General features: G+C 37.3%; 1 protein-coding gene across 4 annotated transcripts in view; it reads right to left on the bottom strand.

Moving 5' to 3' along the window:
• Nucleotides 1–1,833: 1,833 nt before the first annotated feature.
• The window catches only part of STRN (striatin), a 73,818-nt gene continuing 50,979 nt past the window's right edge, over nt 1,834–24,672 (bottom strand). For 3 of the 4 annotated variants that reach the window (XM_030035037.2, XM_030035040.2, XM_030035039.2), the window contains 8 exons: nt 20,123–20,298; nt 19,066–19,113; nt 18,255–18,376; nt 17,245–17,412; nt 14,905–15,045; nt 12,536–12,643; nt 11,103–11,189; nt 1,834–11,015 (listed from right to left, as the gene is read on the bottom strand). In XM_030035037.2, coding sequence (XP_029890897.1) covers nt 10,846–11,015; nt 11,103–11,189; nt 12,536–12,643; nt 14,905–15,045; nt 17,245–17,412; nt 18,255–18,376; nt 19,066–19,113; nt 20,123–20,298 — 1,020 coding nt within the window. In that variant the 3' untranslated portion in view covers nt 1,834–10,845. The remainder of the gene's footprint in view (nt 11,016–11,102; nt 11,190–12,535; nt 12,644–14,904; nt 15,046–17,244; nt 17,413–18,254; nt 18,377–19,065; nt 19,114–20,122; nt 20,299–24,672) is intronic. The other variant, XM_030035038.2, reaches the window with a different exon arrangement.

Below are 24,672 nucleotides of genomic sequence, written 5' to 3'. Positions count from 1 at the left end.
GTGGGACACTCGGCACCTCTGCTGTCACTGTGCCACCCTGCACAGAAGGCATCACCTGCTGTGAGCACCCTCCTGCTCCTCAGCTGCTGCTGCTTCGCTGGTTCAGCAAGAGGAGGGTTTCCACATGGCAGCTGCTGAATTTTGCTTTTCTGACAGATGGGCTTCCCCTTCCTTCTCAGGTTCCTCCCCCCACAGCTCTCCAGCACATGAGGGGAACCATTCCAGTGAGCAGGAAAAGCTCTGGGGTTAAGCATCCAGACAGGAGAAACCCAATCTAAACGTCCTCAGTGCATTTAACACCCTACCTGTAAACTCCACAGAAAATTATCCACATTACCTACTTGGCAAGTCAAATCAAGCTGTAAATATCAGAAATACTACCTAGACACCAAACACCAAGTCAGTCTTCTGTGGCATACATACCTTAGATTACTTCATGGTTGAACAAAGTCACTCACTCTCTATCATTCTTCTAGTTATTTTTCTCTGCCCATCAGCAACGTTACGGAAACAAGTTGATCCCTTTTCTTTTCCATTCCCGTCTCAGTTTGAGAAGTCTTAAGACAGTACCAGGCCATCTACATTTGCTAAATCACCTACATACTGAAAACATTGCAAGTGTACATCTATATAGCTGAGTGCCTCAAATTCCTCAAAGTAGTCTTTCTTTTCCTTGTTAAAAACTTAAACTGAGGGGTATCACAGGTTTTAGCACTGCATCAGCTACATCACTCACAATCAGCTCTCAGTCATACTGGATGGCAAGAGACACAAGTGTTATTTTTCTTAACACCAGCTTAACCCCTTCTCTGATTTCTAATACTCTGTTAATGCAGTTGAAGAACTCCAACACTCACACATAGAAATTACTTCTTTTTAAGCACAAAGAGAAATGGCAGTTAAAGTTTCACCATAGGGCCGAAAAAAATATACTCACTTTTCTCATACCCAAATCATTATGGGGACATGTCTTGTTCATAGGCAACCATAAGAATGCTAGGAAGGCCCCCCCATGTGGGAGGGTCACTCCTACATTGTTCATGAAATCTTCTTTCTCCCTACCTCAGGAATCTTCTACTGACCCTCTCTGGAGGCAGAATACTGGCGTGAACGCAATTGTAATGTCATTTCATAAAGCAATTCGTCCTTTCCTACGAGCAGGGAAGATGAGTAGGACTAAATCAGAAGGGTTATTTTACTTACCAAGGAGATGAGAACTTCTCTTATCCCACCTACAAGCTTAGAAAAAACAGGATGGACTCGCCAACAAGTTGTTCTGCTCAGATCTGTGTGGATTCCCATACCACCTCCTCAACAGTGCCGTTCTGAGCATCTTCCTGTAGCAATGCGACTGCCATCTGTGATGTGTGGTTTGCTCTCCCTCATCCTCTCCCCAAGGGCAGAACCATGCACTTATTTTTATGCTAAATATATGTTCTCCCCAAGAAGCGCACCACGTCTCGCTGCGAACAACGCACTGCTGACAGACCAGCTCCTGCGCAACGGCACCGTACCCACTCTGCATGCCTGTTCACCCCGCGAAGATACTGGGGACTGTGTGCCTAAGTGCATGGAAAGATGTATGGTGCTAACAGTGCCAGGATGGCAGAGCAGTACAAAACTGAGACATATGGAGAACAGGAAAACTGAGACACTACTGTGAATGGTAACATGTTGCACAGTTCAAAAGGAAGTTTGCATGAAGTTACCTCATGCCCCTCCAAACGCCCCTCTACTTGTTCTAGTCTGAGTGCACTTCCCCCTCCTAGCACACACTCCAAGAGTACAAACATCTTGTGATAAAATGCAGAATTATGAACACAATACAAAATGTTGAAAAATAGTATTTATTAGCACCCAATTTACATAATTATATGGTACAAATGACACTTACTTGCTGCTGTAACATTAAAGCTGCTCTTAAAAACCATTGCTTATTTCTGGAAGTCCATGTGATCTTGCTCAGCACAGAATGCGGGTACAGTATACAGCTACCCCACTTCACTACTGTCATACCAATACAAATATCTGCATGGTTACCTCAATGTGGTCTCATTTTAAACGGCACACTAACATAAGAAGATCTATATAATTTTAATGACAAAATATTTACTTGACTTATTCAGGCAAATGAATGTAGCTTTAACTATAACCTATCCAAGAAGTTTCACAAAATATGAATTGCAGTGAAAAAGAGAAAATTCAGGGCTGCAGTTGAGCAGCTCAAAAATATACTGGTGTATTTCAAAATAATCTCCCTCTGAATTTTCTATCTTTGCCATTTTAGATATTTAGGACTTTAAAGTATTGAATTTTAGTAAGAATAATAGTGTGTGTTTGAAGAAGCATTTTCATTTAAAGCAAAAATTTATACTTCTTATAATAAATGCTTATGAAATCTTTGGAAAACAAATCACTTTTTCACTTTTCTCATGTCCCATGATTAAGAAGCCTTTCTGAAATTATGAAATACATTAAATTTATGGACGCTTACTCCCAAGAAAACTATTTCCTTCACAAGTTTGAAAACAGAATTTCTCACTTAAAATAACATTCACTTTTGTACGACAGTAGCATTTAAACAAGGTAATTTGGTGGTACTGAAATTCTGACACAGCCTTGTACTGAGCCATACACAAAAACTGACAAGAAGACTATTTCTCAACGAGTAGGTATTTCTCATTTGGATCCACCACTTTGCAAGACACTTGAAGCCCAACATTGTTTCAAAGTAGTCATTCAAAACTGGCCTGCAAAATCATAACCTCAGCATAATTCTGAAGGGGAGTCTTAATTTCCTTTAGCTGTTTATGTATTGGTCACAGTAGCCTTTTCATATCAACTATCTGTCATGGAAATGACCCCAAACAGAAGAGGAGCAACTGTAATTACTAGCATTTAAGTGGTTATCACCTGTGGTATCTTCTCCAAAAGAGAACTGTCAGGTAACTCTAAAGTTCAATAGTTATTCTTGTAGAGTGGAAAAAAAGTAGATTAATATAAGCAACAAAGAAAATCCAAACTATGGTCCATACGGCAAAGAAATTTGTCTTTTTTAACCTGATGGTTTCTTTTAAAAGAAACCAATTGAAGATATTTATATGAAATACAATGCAGGTAGCTGATAGGCTGAGAAATGTCAACAGAAAATCTTAGAGCAACAATAGTCTTCTCGTCATGGGTTTTCTTCTACAAGTTTTTTCAAATGCATGATTCAAGGAAAACATAGCACAAGACCACTTTTCAGTCTGCTTGGGCTATAAAGGTACAAGAAATGATTAGCTAACATGCTCAGTTTGCATTTCCAGAAAAAGTGCTAACACATATGAGACAATTTTCAAAACCTATGCATGTTTGTAAATGTCTGATTGCAAGGAAACAATTCTAGGAGCCACACATCTGAAAACAAGCTACATCCAAAAAGCACTGTATCTTGATGACAGGAAGAATAAAAAAATAAATTCTTAATGGAAAAATATTAGCTTGAAGTCCATCATTTATCCCTTATACAATGTTTTTGGCTGCTTTTTGTAAGTAATCCAAAAATAATGAAAATATTTGGCTTGGCAACAAGTTATCCCCTCCCTTTCAGAATAGTACAAATCCAGCTGCATAAATCTTTTCTCAATGTCCCAGTCTAATACTCTGGTGTGAGGACCAAGGGTTTCTTGAAACAGCAAGGAAGTAATTTTGGGAGCCTGCAATTCAAACTGAGGGAATGCAAGCAGACCAGGCTTGAGGACTGTGTCAACACAAGGCTTTGAGCAGCTTAAAAGCACACATGCAGGCATGGTTTAAATGTGGGTGTGATCTCCCAGGATCACAGCGTGGCTTAGCAGCATGAGCAGGGCGAAACTAGTTTAACACACAATACTACAAACCAGACTTAATCAGGAAGAAACTTGGGCTAAAAAGCATATATTATTAAATGCCTTTTTAGCTCAGCCATAGTTTGGATTTTGTCATCTAGCAACAAATCTCTCCTGACAATGAACCAGTGGAGACCCACAAATTGTACTATTCAACTGGATTTACACCTTCTGTAGTGGAATTCAGCTTCTCAAAAACATGTTAAATGATACAGCACTTCGTAAGTTTTCACAACAGACTACAGAGCAGCAAAATTAAGTCAGCAGGTGGGGTAAAGAGATAAATCAGTACAATTAAATGAACTGTGAATAAGGAGGTACAAATCAGCCTTTTGGTGGTGGGAGGAGTAGGGCTGAAGCTGAAACCCCACCACCCTTCAAAGAACACTTTAAGAGAAAATCAATAGTCCTTTATGAAATTTACCCTGCAATGACACTCCACTGCAGGTGAGATTTTAAGATTCTCAGAAAATACAGCCTAAAGGAGGATTTAAGTGGGAAGATAAAAACCAGATATCAAAAGGATAGATAACCTGCACAACAGGTATGTTCATTAGCACAGGCAGAGACATAATTTTAAAGGTCTTATTTCCCACCATCCTCCCTCCTGGGATTAGTCCCACCAGCTGAACAAGAGCACTTGCCTGAGCAAGGACTATTTACACAAAGGTCATCCTAGTTCCCCCCAGCTGCCCAGGTGTTTGTTCATTTGCTCTATTGTATGTAATACTATCTTCTACAATATGGGTTATTTCTTGTAAAACACCCCTATATAACTGGATAGATTAACACTATAGTTTTCATCGGTTTCTCTGCTGCTCAGTAAAAACATTGTGGTCGTTTTGACTAGCAGTTTACAGGCCGTTCATTGCAGTAACAGTGTTTGTCTCTAAGCTTAAAGACACTGAGGATGAGTCAAGACTGTTCACCTATTGTAACCCTCTTCAACTAAAAACATTATTGACTTAAATAAAATATTCTCAATGCCTTCATGTCTTTATGGAAAAAGAGAGCTTCCTGAAACATCTGAGTGTTTTTTTCAGGGCAATCTTTGCTTCCTCTCTGTCACTTGATACTAACAGCTATGCTGAGCATCCCTACGATGCTCACCAACAGCAGATGCCCAAGAAAACTCAATAACCATGTCAAAGATTGAAACACCTTACATATGGTAAATTGGTTTGTGTAAGTGGTTTACTACCATATTCTTCATTCTTAACAGTGTAGTCCAAAACAATTTCCACTAAACAGCCACAAATTTCAGAATGATTTTAAATGCCATATTATAAGCAGCATCATGTTTTCACAGTTATTTCCATGAATCTTATCAGCTCACCCATAAGAAAACTGAAAGACATACATGCTAACTGAGTCACAAATTACCTGGAACCACTGGTCCCATTCACATCTCGTTTGTATGAGAAAGTACTGAAGGAGTATTTTTTACAGAATGGGCCATTTAATGTGAAGTGAGTCATACAGATGACACTGTATTTAATATATATTAAATATGTAGATTATGACCAAAGAAAAAAAAAGAAAAGAATGAGAAACAAGCCTAAAATTCTACTCCGCTTCCCAAATTTTGTGGGTTTGGTTCAATACTAACGGACATCATGACACAAAGTCTTAGTCCTGCAATGCTGTTTTTAAATAAATGTTTATCCAGAAACAAAAGAGTAGTCCCACTACAGTGTCTGAGGAACTTATCTTTGCATAACTGGGTCCCCAACATGAAGACTATGTTAGCAGAAGAGTAAGTTCTGTTCTTAGAATTTAAGTAATAAGCTATAACAAATCTCTTGCCATCTCCTCATCTAAAGTGTCATGGTTTTGAAATTTGAACAATCTCCACCTTTTACTTTGACACAAGAGTGCATAATTTGGAATCTGGATATATACTAGATTTTATCCTTCATACAACCGGCAACCAATTGACAAATAAATAAATCTGAAGAATCATTATGGGAAAGCCTTGATAACCTTGTTACTCTAACCTTTTAATGTTTTCTCCTTTGTGATACCATCGGGCTAAACTCTGCACTGCTCCCCAGCCAAATTCTCCCATGATGACACCAGTCACATGGAGGGCACATCGGTTCTGGCCATTTAACCCACTACCTATCTCCTACAGGGTACAGCAAAGGGTCTCCCTGCTTCCCTCACTGTTCAGCACACAATCAAAATGACCGCTGCCTACAGATCTTCAAAGTAAAAATACAAATAATCTCATTTCCAGATACTCCCATGCTGCAGAAATTACTTGTTAGATTGCAAACCTGATGCTTCAGCAAAGAGGACTCCAGGGAGAACACTGCTATAGTCTCTTGTACAGGCACAGGGACAACCACAATGGCTGTATTTTCTTCCTTAACTCAACCCACATTACTAGGTTTTACTAGGTTTACTAGATATTTCACACAGGTGTCAAGTAGGCTCCCTAGGACAGTCTGCAAAGACACTGCCAAACCACAGCCTGCAAATGCTTCCAAATACAGATCTTTAAAGGCATTAAAACAAACCCCAAACCTGCTTATCTGATGGCTCTGCCTGCTTTTTAATTTTTTGTTTCCTTTGGGATGGACTAACACTTCTGCCAATCAAACACTGCTCAAATGACCCATCAGTTTATGGAAATTGCTGCTCCCCAAAATTACATTGTTAAAACACGAGGAAGGAGGTGGGGAAAGGGAACTTCTGTGATCAAACAGGTGTACTGAAAAAGGTGGTGTAACTAAGTCCTTTATCTCTTACACATTTATTCAGAAGGACAAGTTTCTGGTTACTTTAAATTCACATCTGCAAAATGGTGTTGTATGACCTAATCACAAAGCTGTATGGTGAACATCACACACTTGCTCAAACACATTACATATGGGACTGCTTTAACATAACATTATTTGAAAACATACGGCCTAAAAAATAACCTACAGTACATGGCATATAGTTCTACAGGCTTCTTGCTAAAGAACATATTTTATCAAAATAAAGATGAATGAGATCCCAAAATATTCTTTGGGTGATTTTCTTACAAGTAGTAAAATCTTTTACATGGTATGTCTAAAGTTTTCTCTTTGAGGCACAAAAAAAAAAAAAAAAAAAATGCAGTCACTAGGATTTTGTAAGAGTGAAGATGATGTTTTCCACAATATAATTATATCTAGAGCTTCTTCCAGCTCCAAATCATTTTGTGCAAGCATTTTGGTAACTGAATCAAATATGTGAAAGCAAACAGCACAGTGAAGTAAATTAGAAATAAAAATGAGAGTATTTAAACCCAGTGAACCAATTTTCAACATATGGAAGGACTGAAAATTCTCCCATTAAATTAGTTAGTAAAACCAAAATCAGTAGCACAGGCTAATATACAAAAAAGATTATATGAGTTAACCATTAAAAAATGTACCATGTAAATTAGATATCGGAAAAATAGCAAAATCAGTAGCACAGGCTAACATACACAAAAAATTATATGAGTTAACCATTAAAAAATGTACCATGTAAATTAGATATCGGAAGAATAGTAACGGTAAAATGCCATATACTGATGTTGCACAAAAATGCTTTTCTGCAAGAATAAGCCTCAGGTCCAGGTTTGCTTACATCTTCAACAGATGCATGTATCACATTCATGAAGTTACCAATTACATTGAACCAGGAAGAACTGCACATAGAAGGGAAAAAATAAAAATAATTTAGCGCCCTCAGAGATCAGAAGTTCCAAGCTTATAAAACCCAGGATAATCATGAAACAGGAATTAAGTATCTAGCTGCAAAAGAATCATAACAACATACTGAAAGTGAAGAAGAAACTTAAAAAGCAACAATGCTCAAAGTTATTTAAAACAGTTGTCAGAAATAAATACAATTTGGGTTTGCAAGACATTAGCCAGAAGACCAAAGGTTTGGTCTTCCTACACAAAAGCATCATGTTAGAGGGAAAAAAAACCCAAACAAACAAAACCCACACTTCACAGATGACCTTCAGACTAAGTCCAACAAATCATGCATGTGGAATGGTGTTGTAGGCACCAAGCTATGGAAAACTGAACTAAAAAACTGAAAACAAGAAAAAGTTGTGTAAAAAGAGCAGACTAAAAAATAGCTTGAAGAAAGTGGAAAGGAATGGAAATATACAGCTAGAACCAGTGCGTGCCTGCAGGTTCCAAATTACAAAGATGATGAGGAATATGTAAAATGGCACAAAACATGGCTTAGAATACTGGCATGAAGTTACAAAAAAGAACTACTAAAGATTACGTAAATCCTCCTGTCAGTGAGACGTAATTGTTGAAATAATCTTCGAAAGCAAGCCTAATTGTTTAGAACATACATAAAACCTCACTGGTCAAGACAATATTAAAATGCACAAGTCTACAACCCTGCTTTAGCAAGCAGATGGACTAGATAACCTAAATAATTTTTTCATCCCTAACTCCTATGATGAAGTTCAGAAGATCTGACAGGCTCATGCACAATACCCTGCAGTCCTACAAGTATGTGAGCAAGTACAGTAAAAAGACATTGACATCGATTATGAAGACCAGCACAAAAATATATGTACTCCACAACCTCTTTGTAAGGCTACATTTGTTTTGTTTTTTAAAGGCACCTCATCCTCTAGCTATTGCCAGCTTTTAAAAAAAAATCACTTTTCCGTTTGAGCAAGAGCTCAATAGTGAGAAGGAAACATCTTTCAATTCACATTTCAACAGCCACTTCTTACATTCAAATTGTAATCAGAATGACAGTCTTTAAAAACAAGCATGCCGGCCTATTAGTTTTATGTACAGCAATTTAAACAACTGTAACTACATATTGTATTGTGTAAGCAAAAGCACAACATTCATTTCATACTCACACCATTACTCTTTGTATACACAAACTCAGGAGAACTCTTAATACTAAAACATTAAAATGCACCCATGGAGTCTTCCCTTACTAGACACATTTAATACATGTTTACAATATATATACACATATATAATATACATAACTTTTAGGATTTTTCAAATAAATCTTTGTAATTTCCTCTTCAAAAAGAAATAAAATAATGACACTGAAAGAAATATGAGTCAAGTACACAGAACTCTCACAAAGTTGAATGCTCAGTTTTGCAGCCAAGTTACCCCCTTTCCATCATAACCAAAACACTTTATAAAAACTAAATAATCTGAATTACTATCGTAGTCATCTGTTTCATGGTAAAAGTTCTAATCTTATCTATGGAAATATATTGCATATCAATATGATGAAGTGACATATCTGAATATTCTGAGCAATAAAAGGTATTCCAGGATATTTTAGCAGTAAATATAATGTGTTGCAGGCTCAAACAGCACAGGTCAACCTTTTATTCTAAATAATACAGTTGATTTAAACTCTGAGATCAGCTTCAAATGTGGTCCCATCCCCAAATGCCACTCTAAAGACAACACAGTCAAACCCTATATTGGTATCTTTCAATGATTCGTTTTTAAAAAAGTGTCAGTTTAAAGGTAAAGATTTATTTATCAGTTTCCAGTCTTAACCTCAGGCTGGTATGTGGAAGAGTTGCATTGGGTTCTTTCCTACTCTCACCAGCACCAGAAATCATCTCCAACAGAAATTCTGCCTTCTATTCCCATTAGAGGAAAACACCAACTTCAGGCTTATCAGCAGTAATAACTCTGATGATGACACACAATAGAAAAGAATCCACTCACCTCCCTCTTTAAGAAGGGATAAAAAGACTAAAAGATCAGATTAAAAGTTATTTGTTATTTAAATCAACAGAGAAACTCTGATTACATAAACAAAGCACATCTGTTGAGTAATTACAAGAAGCACTCACTCTTCAGGTAACCTGATCAATGGCACAATATGCCCAGTGAAGTGGACAAGTTAAAAAGTTCCACAAATGGTGAAGCTGGAAAATACCTCTAGAAGTAGCAGAATCTCTCAAACTGATGGAACTTTGTATAGATCCCACCTATTGCACTAGTAGGACTCATACACAGCATCACGTATAAGTTTAATCTTCAACAGAAATATTTCACTGTTACCCTTAATGCCCAGAATTATACCCTTTTTAGCAGGAACAGCAAGAGGAGATAAATGTTTGATAGTAAAATTGTAGGACAGCTTCTTTGGAAAGGTTTGTGATAATTTTTTGTGCCAGATCTCCAAGAATAAACAGCATTATAAATCTGAATAAGTTAAATCTGCTACTACAGTATATACAGACTGCTTCAGTCTGTTGTTAATTGGGACTAGACTAAAGGCTCAGCTTCTAGCCACGTGCTAATACAGTCTTTAAAAAATTATATAATTTTTTTTGCAAACTAAATATTTAGTGTATAACACAGAAGATGTAACAAAAACTTTACTGCATTTTAATTTATGTTAGTAATTTGCTTTCTTTTAATTGCATTTATCTTAGGCTAGCAGCCAGGTGGCTGAGATTAACTATCCACTACTACTCTCTGAACAAGATTTACTTTATTAATACCAAAGGAATGACAAAGTACCTCTCACATGACACAGTAATGAGCATGTGAACTGACACTTTTTCCAGGTGATTTAATTTTAAGTATATTAAGATTCCTCAATAAAAAGCATCCTAGGAAGTTTCCCTCCTTTCCTACTCCCTGATGCAATTAGACCCCTTCTTTCCAGTACTCTGTTTTATTAATAGAGAATACATAGACCTAGTTTCACCCAAGGCCTGCCTGGACGAAAATTCACACCCTCTGAAATAAAACCATTTCTTTTGTTTTTTAACTATTTGAAACTGAGAGTTTCCAAGCTCTCAGCACCAGCTGAGCTCACAGAAACCAGAACAAACGTCAATTTAGAAAACAGCACCCTGCAAAACTAAACACTTACAAACATTCTCTGAATTACAGGGCAGGATAAGAAGACTCATGCCCTCCTCTCCTCTTTTGTGCAGCTGGTTAAATATATACAAAGCTAGAGTTGAAAGGGAAGCACTCTGTCATACAAACACTTTAGCCAGGGCATCTGCTCCTGCACTGGCAATATAGCATTTGGAGGGGTGGAATGCCACATCATGAATGGACTCATCAAATTTTTTGCGATGAGCAGTAAATTCTTGGATGCAGGTCTTGCTTTCAAGATTCCACAAGCGAATTGAACAGTCATGACCTAAAAAAAAGGGAAAACAGTTGTCTTTATAATTCTCATGTCTGCCACCATTATGAGAAAAAGAAAATTAAATCTGAATGTACTTACTGCCAGACATCAAATACAAGCCATTAGGATCAACAGCTAAACTTGTAACTGCATCTAAGTGAGCTACCATGGAGTGGATCAATTTTCCTTTGAAAGAAAAGATTTATTTAGATTATTTTCTGCAATTTACTTTGTTATCTGTATTCACTGCTTAAACCCTACTGCAGTTCATATTATAAATACAAGATCTCGTCCCCGTGATTGAATCATTAAAATTTTGCAAGAAGTAATTCTTTTAATGTTTACAGTCTCAGGAGAGCCACAGTACCACTATCACCAACTTTGTTAGACCTTTGTTTTATGTCTGCAAAACCACCGAGAAGCTGCAATCACTGTGCATTTTAAGTATCTGCCCATTAAGTGAATTAAGCACGTTCAGGAATAAGATCTTGACTGGGAAGGAGGGCAGGGGCTGAGTATACTAATAAGTAATGAATATAAACTACATAAGAATATGGGATAATTTTAGTCAACTCAGAATTAATGTTCTATTACAGCTTATTATAATTACAGTAATGATTTCATGTTAAAAATAAGAAATCATGGGTCAAATGTGGGTTTTATTGTTGCAGAATATAATAAACCAGGGAAAAAATGCATGTCCGTTTCCTCTCCTATTTATTATAGAACTACATCATCAAACAAATCAGCTATTTTCAGCTTTTTCTTCAGCTTCCATTGGGTCCTTTCACTTCTTGTTATTTAATATACATCTGGAGAGTAGCAACCTTAAAATAACAAAAATATTGAAAGACCTCAATTTAACTTTTAAGTCAGTGTGACCTGGAAGCAGAGAAGTCACAAACTGAAGATTATCAAGATCCACAGTCAAAATACCAGATTAATACTACCATTCCTATCAAAAAGTCCTTTAAAACCTAAAAGGTTTATAATTACACATCTCAGTGCAACTCTCACTACAAATGAGAAAAAGTATTATAAGCTGTCCAGCTGTTTCTGCAGAAGTCAGAGATCTAGAGAAATACAGTGGATCAAATTGAGAACGATGCCTACAAGAGAACTTCTACCTCCAAGCCATCAGGCAGAGGTCTTGGAAGCACTAAAGGAGTGCCAGAGCTTCCTGCCCTCAGATCAAAATAACACAGACAACATAACAGAAGAAACATGAACATAAGCACATGAAGATTTTGAAAAAGCTTCCTTTTATGTGAAATATTGATAACTCCCATACATAAGGCATTTTAAAAGAATGGACAGAGGATGATGCAGGTTCCTTATGACTGTGCCAATAAAGTTTTAAGTGGGCTGGCAGTCTTTGGGCTCTACTGGTGATGAGAGACTTCTGTTTCAGAGGATATCCAATTCTTGACATCCCTCAGCATTTATGTGAATAATATTAATCATAATGAAATTCCATTTATGTTTTATGTTATACAACTGCTATGACTAGGACCTGCTGAAAAGATGCATACCTGTATTGTTGTCGTAGAATTTGATGTGTCTGTCTTCATGAGCAGTGATACTAATTGGAAGAGTTGGATGGCTGATGACTCTGTTTATCTGACAGGAGGAACTGACTGCTAAGAAAAAACCCACACATATCAATACATGTAAATTGCTAAGTTCTTTGAAATACTGCTACTAAGAAATAAATATGCAATCAATCTTATTTGCAAAGTAATTCTTTCCTTTATATAATGGAAATTCTCAGCCAGCACCTTATGTAACGTGGTTTACTCTAAAATACTTTCCAAATTACAGACACACAGAGGCATACATAAACCATATGTATGAGTGTAAATACGAACAAATAAGGTTCAACTTTTGGCCATGATTTTAGATGGGTGCATCAGCCAAGAACGTGAAGCCAAAAAGTGAGTGAAAATACCTTTTCTGCACTTCCCCACCTCCACATTCCTCCTCTTGTAAAGCCAAACTTTCTTCATAACATAGAGACAGTAGAGGAAAATTAACACCACAGGCAGTATGTTTCCAAGCAAACAAGATCCCATGCCCTCACCCTCACAGAGCAAAACCCACCTACTACTATTTGATATACATGGATTAAAATTCTTATTGAAGAAAAGGATGTTAGACTATTCATAGGAGAGCCACTTTCCTAGCCTTCAAGAATCTTGAAATATCATATATACACACATACACCCCACTCCCCCCCCCCCCCCCCCCGAAAAAAAGTATAGGACTTTATTGATTAGAAATCTAGGCATTGCTGTGACGCACAGCCTAGTGCAAGTGTGGTCTTAAGAGGCATAATTACCACAAAAACACAAATAGCCACTCTACAGAACAGCAAAATACACTTATCTTCTTTCATGTGGGGGTTGACTGTATTTAGTTAAACTGCTGCCAAAGAACACTCACATCATCTAATCAAAATTCTTACTAAAATAAACAAAATAGAGTACTACTATAGGACCACTTGCTACTGAGGTGGTAAAGACATCAATTTACATCTTTCTATAAAAATCTGAACTGTCAAGTAGTGTCAGCATCCACAGGACACTTCAAAATTATGGAAGTGCAAATTAAGGAAAAACCACATTCATATTAATAACCCCCCCTAAAATTACTAAAAGCACATGAGACTGCATCACAGCCAGCTATCCTCACAGTTTTAAAATGCCAAGTAGAGTGAGGCTTATACTGAACAGCGGAGTCCCTAAGTGGTGGTGGTAGGTTATTTCAGGTGACTCTTGCCTAGCTCTTGTAGAAATAATATTTTTTTTCAAATACATGTAAGCTTTATAGTACTGTTACATAACTAAATATACTAAACAGGGAATGCTGGTTGCCATACCACAGTCTCGTTTTCTTAAAGGAATATTACTGAATTACAGAAAGGAGGAGATGGTGAAAAAAATAGAAGAAAAAAAAAAAGAAGAAAGGTAACTTCCACTGAGTAGAGATAACTGATTAAAGACTTTTTTCAGACAGGAATAAAGATGTGAGTTAAAAAAGGAAATCCTGCACAGTAAGGAATAATATAAAGAAGGGAAACGGCACTTTCCATTCCCTCTTACAAAATGACAGAGTAATTTAACTGTTTTAAAACAGACAAGCAAAGCCAACAAGAAGGGCTTACTCCCTTTTAAAAATATAATTAAATGGTAGAATTCAGTTACAAAACTTTCAGGGGAAAAAATTATCAAATATTTAAAAAAGACTGAAGTTTATATTATTAACAGGCTACCATTTTAGCCTGAATATGAAACTTCATGCTTCAGCTCATTCCTGTCTCTTTTCTAATGCCAGGGTAAAATAATTTACTGATAGCAGGCTCCTTACAGTTTCCTCTAAAACTTCTGATCCAAGGCATTATATCGGACCTTGTGAATACTCTTCCACTGGAGCGTATATAAAACTTAGAAAAGGGAGGAAAATAAAATACGAAAAAAGAATCCACACACACAAACTTCCAAATTTTTAATAAATTCAACTTTAGATTTTCCTGATATTACCTCTATCTTGCAATTTTGACTATGGAGAGAATGGAAATCTTGAAGCTGCAAAGATCATTAGGCTGTATAGAAGAAACCTGTGCTTTTCCTTGTGCTACTGTTCCTTGAAGAGGAACTCAGTGTGGGCTTGTTTCTTCTACCTTCATTCAAAAGTACGTGTACTCTTCTGCTACTGAAATACCCACAAGGTCTGCTGTAGTAGTAATAATTTACTGTTACATCTCAAAAACACAGCTTGTAACATAATTCATGTTATAATTTATCATGACACTGCCTAATTGGAAACACTGAAAAGACTATCAACAGTATCGATCTTAAACAAGCTTTTTTTTTTTTTTTTTTTTTTTTTTTTAAATACATACTAGTATCCACACTGGACTCCAGGGTAAGAATTCGTTGCCGTGTCTCCATGTTAAAAATGCTAGTGTGTCCACTGTTAAATGATGCTACCATGAGGCTTGGGTCACTGCTCACAAGATCTACTGACGAAGGGATTCCCATTTCTAGAAAACCATGTAGAGAACATTTTCGTAAGATTTAGTTGGTGTAACGAAAACCAAAAAACAAACAAAAAACCCAACCAGTAAGCACTTTAATGTCATAAGGGCCATGATTATGAAAGGAAATGTTACATTTTAAAATCTACATTATGCCAATCTAAATTATTGCCCTGTATGATCACTATTTTAATCCTATTTTTCTGTCATACATATCAACATTCTTTACTAAGATGCTGTATCTAGAACTGCAGCTGGACAGAAATCTACTTTGAAATTAAGAAAGTAAGAACACCCTGACCCCTTTTCCTTCCTTTAACTGTAAGACCAATTCTCAAATAAACCTCCATTGCATCAAGTAAAAGGACATAAAATTGAAGTGGTAAAACCATCTACATGACAGATGATTAATGTTATTATTAACCTGGGCATAATCAGAGCTTAAAAAACTCCAGAGCTTTCCAGGTGCAGGTTTTATATGCTGACACTATCAGCATGGAAAGTTGCATAAATACATTATAAACTCATATTACAAGGCTTCGTCCATCCTGCCTATTATGGTATACATCTGATCTTCTTACACTGTAGCTACCTAAGCACTACAGGACAGAAGGCCAAACCAGCAGAGCTTGGGTATAGAAAATATCCCTTAGAATTTTTCTCTTTGAAAGTCCTGTTCACCACTCGCTATGTGAAAGAACACCACCGGTTGCAACAGATGCCAGGAGGAAGAGGTAGTATGAAACACTGAATGTTAAGCAACCTAATGTCCATGGATCCAGATAACGCAGGAATATCATCACCTCTTTCTAAACGTAAGATTCACGGGAAAAACATCTTTTTTGGACACATGACCTCAGGAATGCTGGTCAGCAATGGTGGTACTTATCTAGAGGTACTCCAAAAAAGCCAAAAAGGATTGGTGTAAGAAGAAAGCATGTATTGTTTCTGAAGTGACCTTTTCTACCACTGCCACGATTGCTTATCTGCAGCTTCCTGGTAAGCCTACAATGGTTAATCTAAAGGACTTAAATGATGACTGCTAGATATTTTAGAGTTTGTTCAAGGTTCTCAATAAGCCATAGGAAAACTCAGTTTCAAAGGAGGATCTTTGAATTTCACAACTGGGTTTCATTCCAGTTTGGAATATAAAAAACCCCAAGATTAAAACTCTGTGAGGCAAGAATACTCCCCCTCCCCCTCCCTTAATTTAATAATTAAAAACCAACCAAACAAAAATCAAAACAAAACAAACAAACAAAAAACCAAACAAAAAGAAAACACTACCAGGAAGTTTTCAAAGTAGACAGGTAGGCAAGCTGGCAGCAAACCAGTTATGTTTTTCACAGAACCCTGCAGACCTTTGGAAACATAGTTCTGCAAGAACTAAAACACATGAAACATTTCTGTTTTGCTCAGTCTATTTTAACTAACACGTAATGGCAGATCCGACCAGCTTTACACCGTAAATCAGTAAGTCTGTTCAGTTATGTCGAAGTTTATTTTGCCTCAAAGTTGTTCTGAAGAGCCAAGGAACTGTCTTGGTTCGTGAGTTGCCTTTAGGACCATCAGCTCTAAGAGAGTTTGGCAATGTCAACAGGCTCATTCTAGAGCGCTTAGACAGCAACTTCAAGCAATTATGCTCTAAACGGTAGGATTTTGATTTGTGCATGACATTTCAGTAACTGGAGTTAATTTTTGTGTAGCAGTGTTTAGGATGACTAGGTTATTGCTATTTAGTTAATGCACAAACTCAGAAATTCAACTAGAATATCTGTGTTAGAGGCACAAGGAACATAATCTGGAAGGTACAATGACACGGGCCTGAGACAAAGCACTGGTTACTCCAAACCTCTGTTGGGGGAAGAAAGGGTTTCTTTATTCTGGACAAACCAAAAGCAAGGGCCTAATGGAAACTCAGTTTGAATCTGAACTACAGAGTTGATACATTATACTCCATGGTTCTAGTAACATCAGCAGATCATCTGCAGCAGCTGGCTTTTAGATGTGACTGTCCCCCTGTGTGTAGGTATCTATTCAGCTGGCATCAAAGGAGAAGGGATCCAAAATTTACTCTTCCCAAAAACATGCATAACGATATAAAATCCAGCAAATCAAACAAGAAAGATTTCTATTCAGTAGCCAAAATTATGGCAATCTGAATAGTGATGCTCATGCACTTTAAGGTAGGGCAATTTTCTGTACCTTGATTATCATTAAATATATTGAGAGCTGGAGCAATTTCTGTAGCTTTCCATAGACGTATAGTGCCGTCTGCTGAACAGGATAGCAAACGCTGGTGTGCTCCACTGTAAACCAGACCCCATACTGCATCTGTATGGCCTACAAAAGCACCTCTTAGAACTGAAGGATCTGCGAACAAAACACAAGAAAACACATTTCAAAACAAAATTTGAATTAAGTCAATAGTTGTATCTTGGTCTGTGTTTATGGACCAACCTTAAAAAGCCAGTCCATAAAACAACCAAGACCAATCAGGTCATATCAATACAGAAGTCTCAATTATTCTTGTATGAAGATGCTTGAATTTCATCAGCATATGTGGCATTCAGTTATGCAGTTTACAACTAATGGAACAAAACAATTTCTCAGCAGAAGGGGCAGTATCAAAGTTTGAAAAACACACTTTGATTTTAAAATTCACTCTCAAAAAAACATTAATGGAACATCAGTCCCTTTTTCCCAAAAGCCAGCTTTGAGGCCAACCGCATCTCAAGCTATGAGAAGTGAAAAATGTTTTAAAACACAGACACAAGGCTGACATCCATTCAGATCTGGTAAATCTTACCAAACTGGGCCTTTTTAGCTGTTTGCAGGCAACATTAACAACTTTGGTCTCAGACTATACAACCTCTTTTTATCTCAGCTGCACAGAGATTTGTCGAAGAAAAGAACGTTAAAAATACATATTTGCTGTACTTGCCAAGTATCAGGTTTAGTCCTGTACTTTTTCAACCTAGCTGTTTCTCAAAACTGTGATGAGATCAAGGCCTTTTTAAAGAAACTGACAAATTCTATCTTCTCATGAACCAGGATCAGTACTAAAATAAAAATTTACTAAAAGTAATTGAAGCCATTCAATTTTCTCTTTTAAATTCTCAAAGAAGCATTACCTACAAATTTTACTATTTTAGCCACATAACATTAATGTCACTAAATGTATCATTTCACTGGTGTGTGTGACAGCAACGTACCGTAAGAGTCATAGGGATCGATGTTTGGGTTGGTTGTATTCCAGCCATGGATGAGGCCATCTGTTCCCCCACTGTAACACTGTTCACCATTACTGCTCATCACCACACAGAGCACTGGTCCACTGGAAGAAGCCCCCCACAAAGAAATGTTGACTATTAACATTTTCATTATTTAAAAAATAATAATAATAATAAAAAAAAAATCAATAGAATCTTCAAATTTCCCCGTTAGATACAATTCACTTGCTGCACGACTGCAATAAAAATTCTGCATAGTCAGACCATATGCTACAACACTTCCCACAAAAAAACCTCCACAGTATTTGGTACTGTAACTACAATCAGGACAATTTAATCATTATGCACATGAAATGTGAAAAGTGTCATGCTTTTAAACTATAGGCTTTGTTATTTTGCATAAACAGCTTTTTTCCCTTTTTTAAAGATCTAAGGCTCTTTCATGAAATCAATTCAGTAGATTTAAATTCACTGCAAACAGCTTCATTTTACAGATGCATATATCTGACAAAGAGGCAAAAGCTGCCATGATGAACAGAACACCTAATTGAATTTGAACTGTATAATTTGTAGGTTTTTCTTTTTACAGCTGTGGTGTATCTAGCTCCAGACATAAATAATTATGCAGAAAGGAGATGAGCATATGCAGATATTTTAAATAGCATGGGAACTAAAAGCATCACAAGCAATCACTTTCTGACAAGGTGGAAATTACTTTTTAAAAAGATTCTGCGTCTGTTTAAAAAATCACCTATTTCTCAAAATATGACAGTGTTTCTCAGGAAATACTCACTTATGTGCTCTGAAGGTATATATTGGCTCTACATCAAGAGAAGCACTCCTAAATGAAGTACAAGAAAATGTTAGCATGTATATGGTCTTACACAATGCTTTACCGTAATTTGCCAGAATTGCTAAATTCTTAAAATCACTGCTACGTCTTTTGAAGTGTTTCCCCACAACTTCTCTCCCAACATGATTTTTCATATGTCTAGGAATTCTTTGCATTCTTTCCAAATATGATAGGATTTGTTGGTTTGTTTTTTTGTTTAAAGACCTTCAAGGTAGAGAGGCCACAAACTCTCGCACACCAGTCAAACCAGTAGGTAGGTACTTCAGTTGTAGGGAAGGAGTGGAGGGCCATCAGTATCACATGGAATATATCATTAAGTGTTCCAAATCCCTACCCAGAGCAAAGGAGCTTATGACACCTTGGTTTTATATCAATGCTGTAGCACAGTTACAAGCCACTTCAAAAACTGCTGCTCTGGACTTTACCAATCCAGTGCTCATTACAGACTGTGAGAAGACCACATGCTTTGCCCAGTCCTCCTAAAAGCTATGATGTACTCCCTCTACTATATCAGCCCCGCTATGAATTTGCTCTCATTTCTGCAAATCCCCAGCAACATGCAAAAGACAGTGTACAAAGGAACCTAGCAACATCTCAGTCAAAGTTTAAAGCTATACACATCTATACGCATATATGTGTACACATATATATAAAAATGCATTTTTATACATTTATATACACATGCAAGCACACTAACAGGCCACACTCAAATATTTTCACTAGTAAATTAATTTGCCATGTTATCTACAAAGAAAATACAAAAAAGTGAATGGTTTTCATTTTCACAAACAAAACACATTCACGAACAGACATGGATTTCTTCTGGCACTCTTTAGAAATCCCCATTCTTCTCTAAGAGCTTGTTTTCCTACTCTTGAATTCAAGGAACAATTTCCATTAACTCCAAAGGCCATCCAGTGAAGTGGCATCTACAATTTTTTTTTTTTTCCATGAATGAAAATGTTTTTTGAAACAAAACAAAACAAAACAATCTTACTTTTTTGCTGGGGCTGTTTTTTGTAAATTCCACATTTTTAATGTATGGTCCTCTGAAGCTGTTATTAAGACTGGTTCAACCGGATGAAAAGCGAGACCTCTTATTCCATCAAAGTGACTTCTTAATGTGAATTTGGGGTTCCAAGTCTTTCTCAATGCATCCTTATTGTTTGCTATCTAATAAAAAAAAAGAAGCCAAAATTGTAAGTAATCTGGAAGGCACAAGGAAAGGAACAAATCAGAAATTTAGTTTGGCATTTTCAGAAGATGTCAAATTACCTCACCCACTTCTCATAACAACCTGCTCTTGAGCAACAGTCCCTTTAACACTGATCAGACAATTCAAAATGAGAACAAAGGCAGATGTATGCCACAAAAGCAACCAGTAATGTTGCATCCACAGTAATGCATTGTGTGCAAATCTGAAATACTCCATGTGTCTGTCAAGTTACACAACGTAAAAGCTGAAAAGTACCTCTTTGACTGATACTGCTGTGAACTTAGTTTGGTATTTGAAATTTGATCTATACCTACTGGCTCATTCATTAACACGGCCTGACTCAACCAAGCTGTGGTCCCTGAATATCCGAAGTACCACTGACAGGGCATCTCTGAAGTAAAGATCTAAGAGAAATAGAGAAGCATCTAGCAGCACAGAAAGGAACACAACCTAACTTACTCACCTAAGGCAACACAAGCTCTGTAATAATGCAAGACAAGTAAAGCTTGCCAGAAAAAAAAACAAACCCACAAGAAACCCCCCAAAACTGGCAAGCGATAAGCTATCATATTTACAGACATAATTATTTGGCAATAAATGCATTTTAGCAGATCCAAACAGAAAGCCCTTAAAAAAATAACAGTTACTTCAACATTGCTTTCTGAACAAATGTTGACATAAAATGCTGAACAGACTTTTATCACTCTGTCAGTCAACACTGCCATATTTAAATTTACCTTCCCATAATGACTGCTGATGGCGGTTATGGAAAACCAGGAAAACAAACCATTGTGACTCAAATATTGATTATGTCATTATGTTGAAAGCTACAGATAATTCCAAATGATTTAGTATCATTAACTGCAAAGAAGAGACAACTGTTTTGAGCTACTTCAAGAACGTACATTTCATTCTGGAATGTGGGGCGAGGCGGGGGGGAAGGTTTAAGAACAAAAGTGCTTTTTCTTAAGCTTTGTTACTTCTGGATTTAGTAATAAAAATATGCTCCAATTAACAGGTTCTACAGATTTTAAACAATGAGAAAGGAGTTGTAACAAACAGCAGGTTTAGTTTCATCATATTTCTTAGTAATTATGTACTGTCTTGCTCAGGAAGACAAGTCAGTTTTTTTGCCAGTGTACTGAGCTGAGTTGGCTCAACGAAGGAACAGACAAATGCTTGAGCTGGTGCAAGGAGGGGCAGGACTGCAAAGTTAGCAGCTCTGGCAGATTTTCTGGAGATTGGCCAAGAAAGTCTCAGCAAAAAGGGTATGAGATGTACAGAGTATCCACAAATATCTGGAGAGGAATTTGGTTGCCTCAACACAGGCATCTAATGCTGCTTAAGTGATGGAGGGAACCCTGCCTGTCCTCCAGCTGCCATAACAGCAGCACAGGTCCTGTGTCACATCCATGAAAGCCACAAAGACACCTCAGACAGCCTAAGAGTGCATGCCAGTTCTGGTAGGATAATATTCTCCATTTGCTTTTCATTCATTCAGAGATGTTCTTCCAAAGGAGTCCAAGATGATTAGCTTATAAATTGGGAAGTAGATGGAGGGCAGTCCCAGCCAGCAGACCAGCAGCAGAGGTGGGAACAGATCCCAGCCCTGACACACTGCCTGCCTGTCTGCACCACCATCACTCCTCTTCACCCACCAGTCTCTCACAAGCTGTGAGAGGCTGGGTTACTAACACAGCAGCCAGCCTTCTTTTCTCTCTCCCCACTAAAATACAACAGTGAGGTAAGTGAGACTTGAAAAGCAGTTTGGGGCGGGGGGCAGGAAGGAGGTTCAGACCACAAATTAGCACCTGATCTGGATTTGCCACTAATAGTAATATTAGTGTCTATACAGACAACTTGAAAACTCCAGAAACAGCAATTGTATTCAAGTAGGATTATGGACACTTCTCTTGTTAAAAGTTGCAGGAAATCAAGCAAGGGCCTACTGCAAAGTCCAAAACCTTCAAGTCAGTACATAGTATTAAATGTAATGATTCTGTAGTTCAGATACTCCTACATAACATACAGTACTCAGTCTATAATATTTTTATGAAGCTTCTTAATCTACCCAGAACACTAGGGAAAAAACAGAACCAACCAAAGCGAACATTTGTTAAGACAACAATGTGTAAAGGAAGAAAAACTTAAGAGAGTATTGGCTACCAATCTGGCAAATTTCATCTTGTTAGATATTCTAAAGAACTTACCCACAAAAGGAAAATTTTCTCTTTTAGGTAATAAATTAATAATCTCCATTACCCAGTGAAAACCAGTCTAATTTACTGACAGACAGAGCAACATGTAAAAAACTTAAACCATGAAATGAGGTAGTCTAATGCTGCCGTGTTTTAGAAAAAAAGAATCCAGTAAAAATGTCAGTGGGACGAAAGGGACTGAAAATAGGAAAGTGTCTGCAACTCTTGAGAGAAAATATGTTTAAAGACCAATTCACATGAATCTTTCAACTTCATTCTCCATATGATTCAAAATTGACACTTAAAAAAAAAACAACAACTAAATTTCCACTACTCCTACCTGATTCACATTTGGCAGCTGGAAGAAGGTATGAAGTAGTCCAAAATAAAAACAGATTATAGTATTTGTAAGCTAAATTTCCAGTGAAATTTGAAATGGAAAAACTAGCCTTTCTTTTTGCTTCAATAAAGAGCACAGTGACAAGAGCAAGGAGCTTTGTAAACAATTTTTTTTTTTTTTAAATTGTCAGCACTAGAAAAAGGTAAGAGTTGACGTAAGCATGACTATGAATTCCTGATCACAGGACTTCATAAAGGCATTTGAGAAGTGAACAAACAGAAGTTAATATTCTCAACCATACAGAATAGGATAGGGGTGGATAAAGAAATGTGAGATTCCATAAATGAAAGCTGTTAGCTCAGGATATGGAGACAGGGACAAACTCAATAGTTTATATGGAAACTTGAACAATGAAGTCAAGCACTGAAACATTAAGATCTTGTATGGATGGTTTAGGTTTGTCAGTCCTCTGAATTTAAAAATTCAGCATCTAAGTTTTAGATGTAACTGTAAAAGAAATGAAATTTGTACACCATCTTACCCCTTTTTGGAGACAAAGTTAGGGAAGATTAGCAAAAAAATTAAGAACTGAGCCCAAATTAGAAGATAATGCTAAAATACTGAATTTTAGCAGAGATGTTCTATATCATCGCAATCCTGATGATTCACAACACATCACATGCTCAGAAACTTGCTATAGTAGTAGAGCACATCTCTGCAGTGTCAGTCTCAAAATGTGTGTAAACTTTTGTTGACCATTTAATTTATTGCTTTACAGGTACATACAAGGGTAGAACTTGAAAGCAAGGACCTGCAGGTTTTTTCTGAAGTCTCAGGTTTGATTTGTGATAGTAAAATCCCACGTGGTGATTAATTAAGAGTCAGATTTACTGAAGGGCAGGATTCCTCCCCAACACACAATACTAAAAAATCATCTCTGAAATCCCTTAACCTTGACAGAGCTGGGCAGCGCAATAGCAAGATTAATCTGAAGTTGACAGATCACAAAGGCGCAAATGATTAAAGTAATACCTGAAGTATCTTTTCTCAAGAAAGCAGAAATACAGACAAAAATTGCATATGACTGCAAAGAAGCAATTTTAAGAAAGATTTTTCATAAAAAGTGAAAGAAGCTGTAGGCTATATGCATAGCCACAGAAGTGGTGGCCACAAGAACCTCCTAGAAAGTCTCTGGTTCAGCTTCCAATTTGAAATGAGACTACTGCCCACACCAGGTAATGTAAGCCACAGCTTTCCCCCAGACAAGTCTTGAACATCACCCGGGAGAGGGATTGCACAGTTTCTCTGGGCAACTTGCTTCAGTGCCACCTACTACATAACACTTTCTCCCCTAATGTCCAGCCGGAACCTCCCGAGCCATAATTTGCTCCTGTTTCCTCTTGTTTTAACACCAGGCACTATGGAGAAGCTTGGCTCTGTCATCCTTGTAAGTACCCTTCCAGTACCTGTAGGCTGCTATTCAAGCACCCCCTAGCCTCCCAACAACTGAACAAGACAGCTCCCTTAACATCTCTTCATCAGTCACATGCTAGTGGACTCTCCAATTTCTCTACAACACTCATGAAGTGGAGGGCCCAAAACTGCATACAGGTATGGCCTCACCAACCCCATGCAGAGGGGACATTAACTTCTCTCAGTCCGCTGGCCATGCTACTCCTAATTTCACTCAGTGTCACTGGGGTTACAAATACCCAGCTGTATCACTATCACTAATTACATTTACTTTCAACTATTTGAATGGCATGGCAGGCAAATGAGAGGAGGGGCTTGCA

This window comes from Aquila chrysaetos, chromosome 13 (assembly GCF_900496995.4).
Source record: "Aquila chrysaetos chrysaetos chromosome 13, bAquChr1.4, whole genome shotgun sequence".
Lineage (NCBI taxonomy): Eukaryota > Metazoa > Chordata > Aves > Accipitriformes > Accipitridae > Aquila > Aquila chrysaetos.
This window is presented reverse-complemented; position numbering and strand designations above follow the sequence as displayed.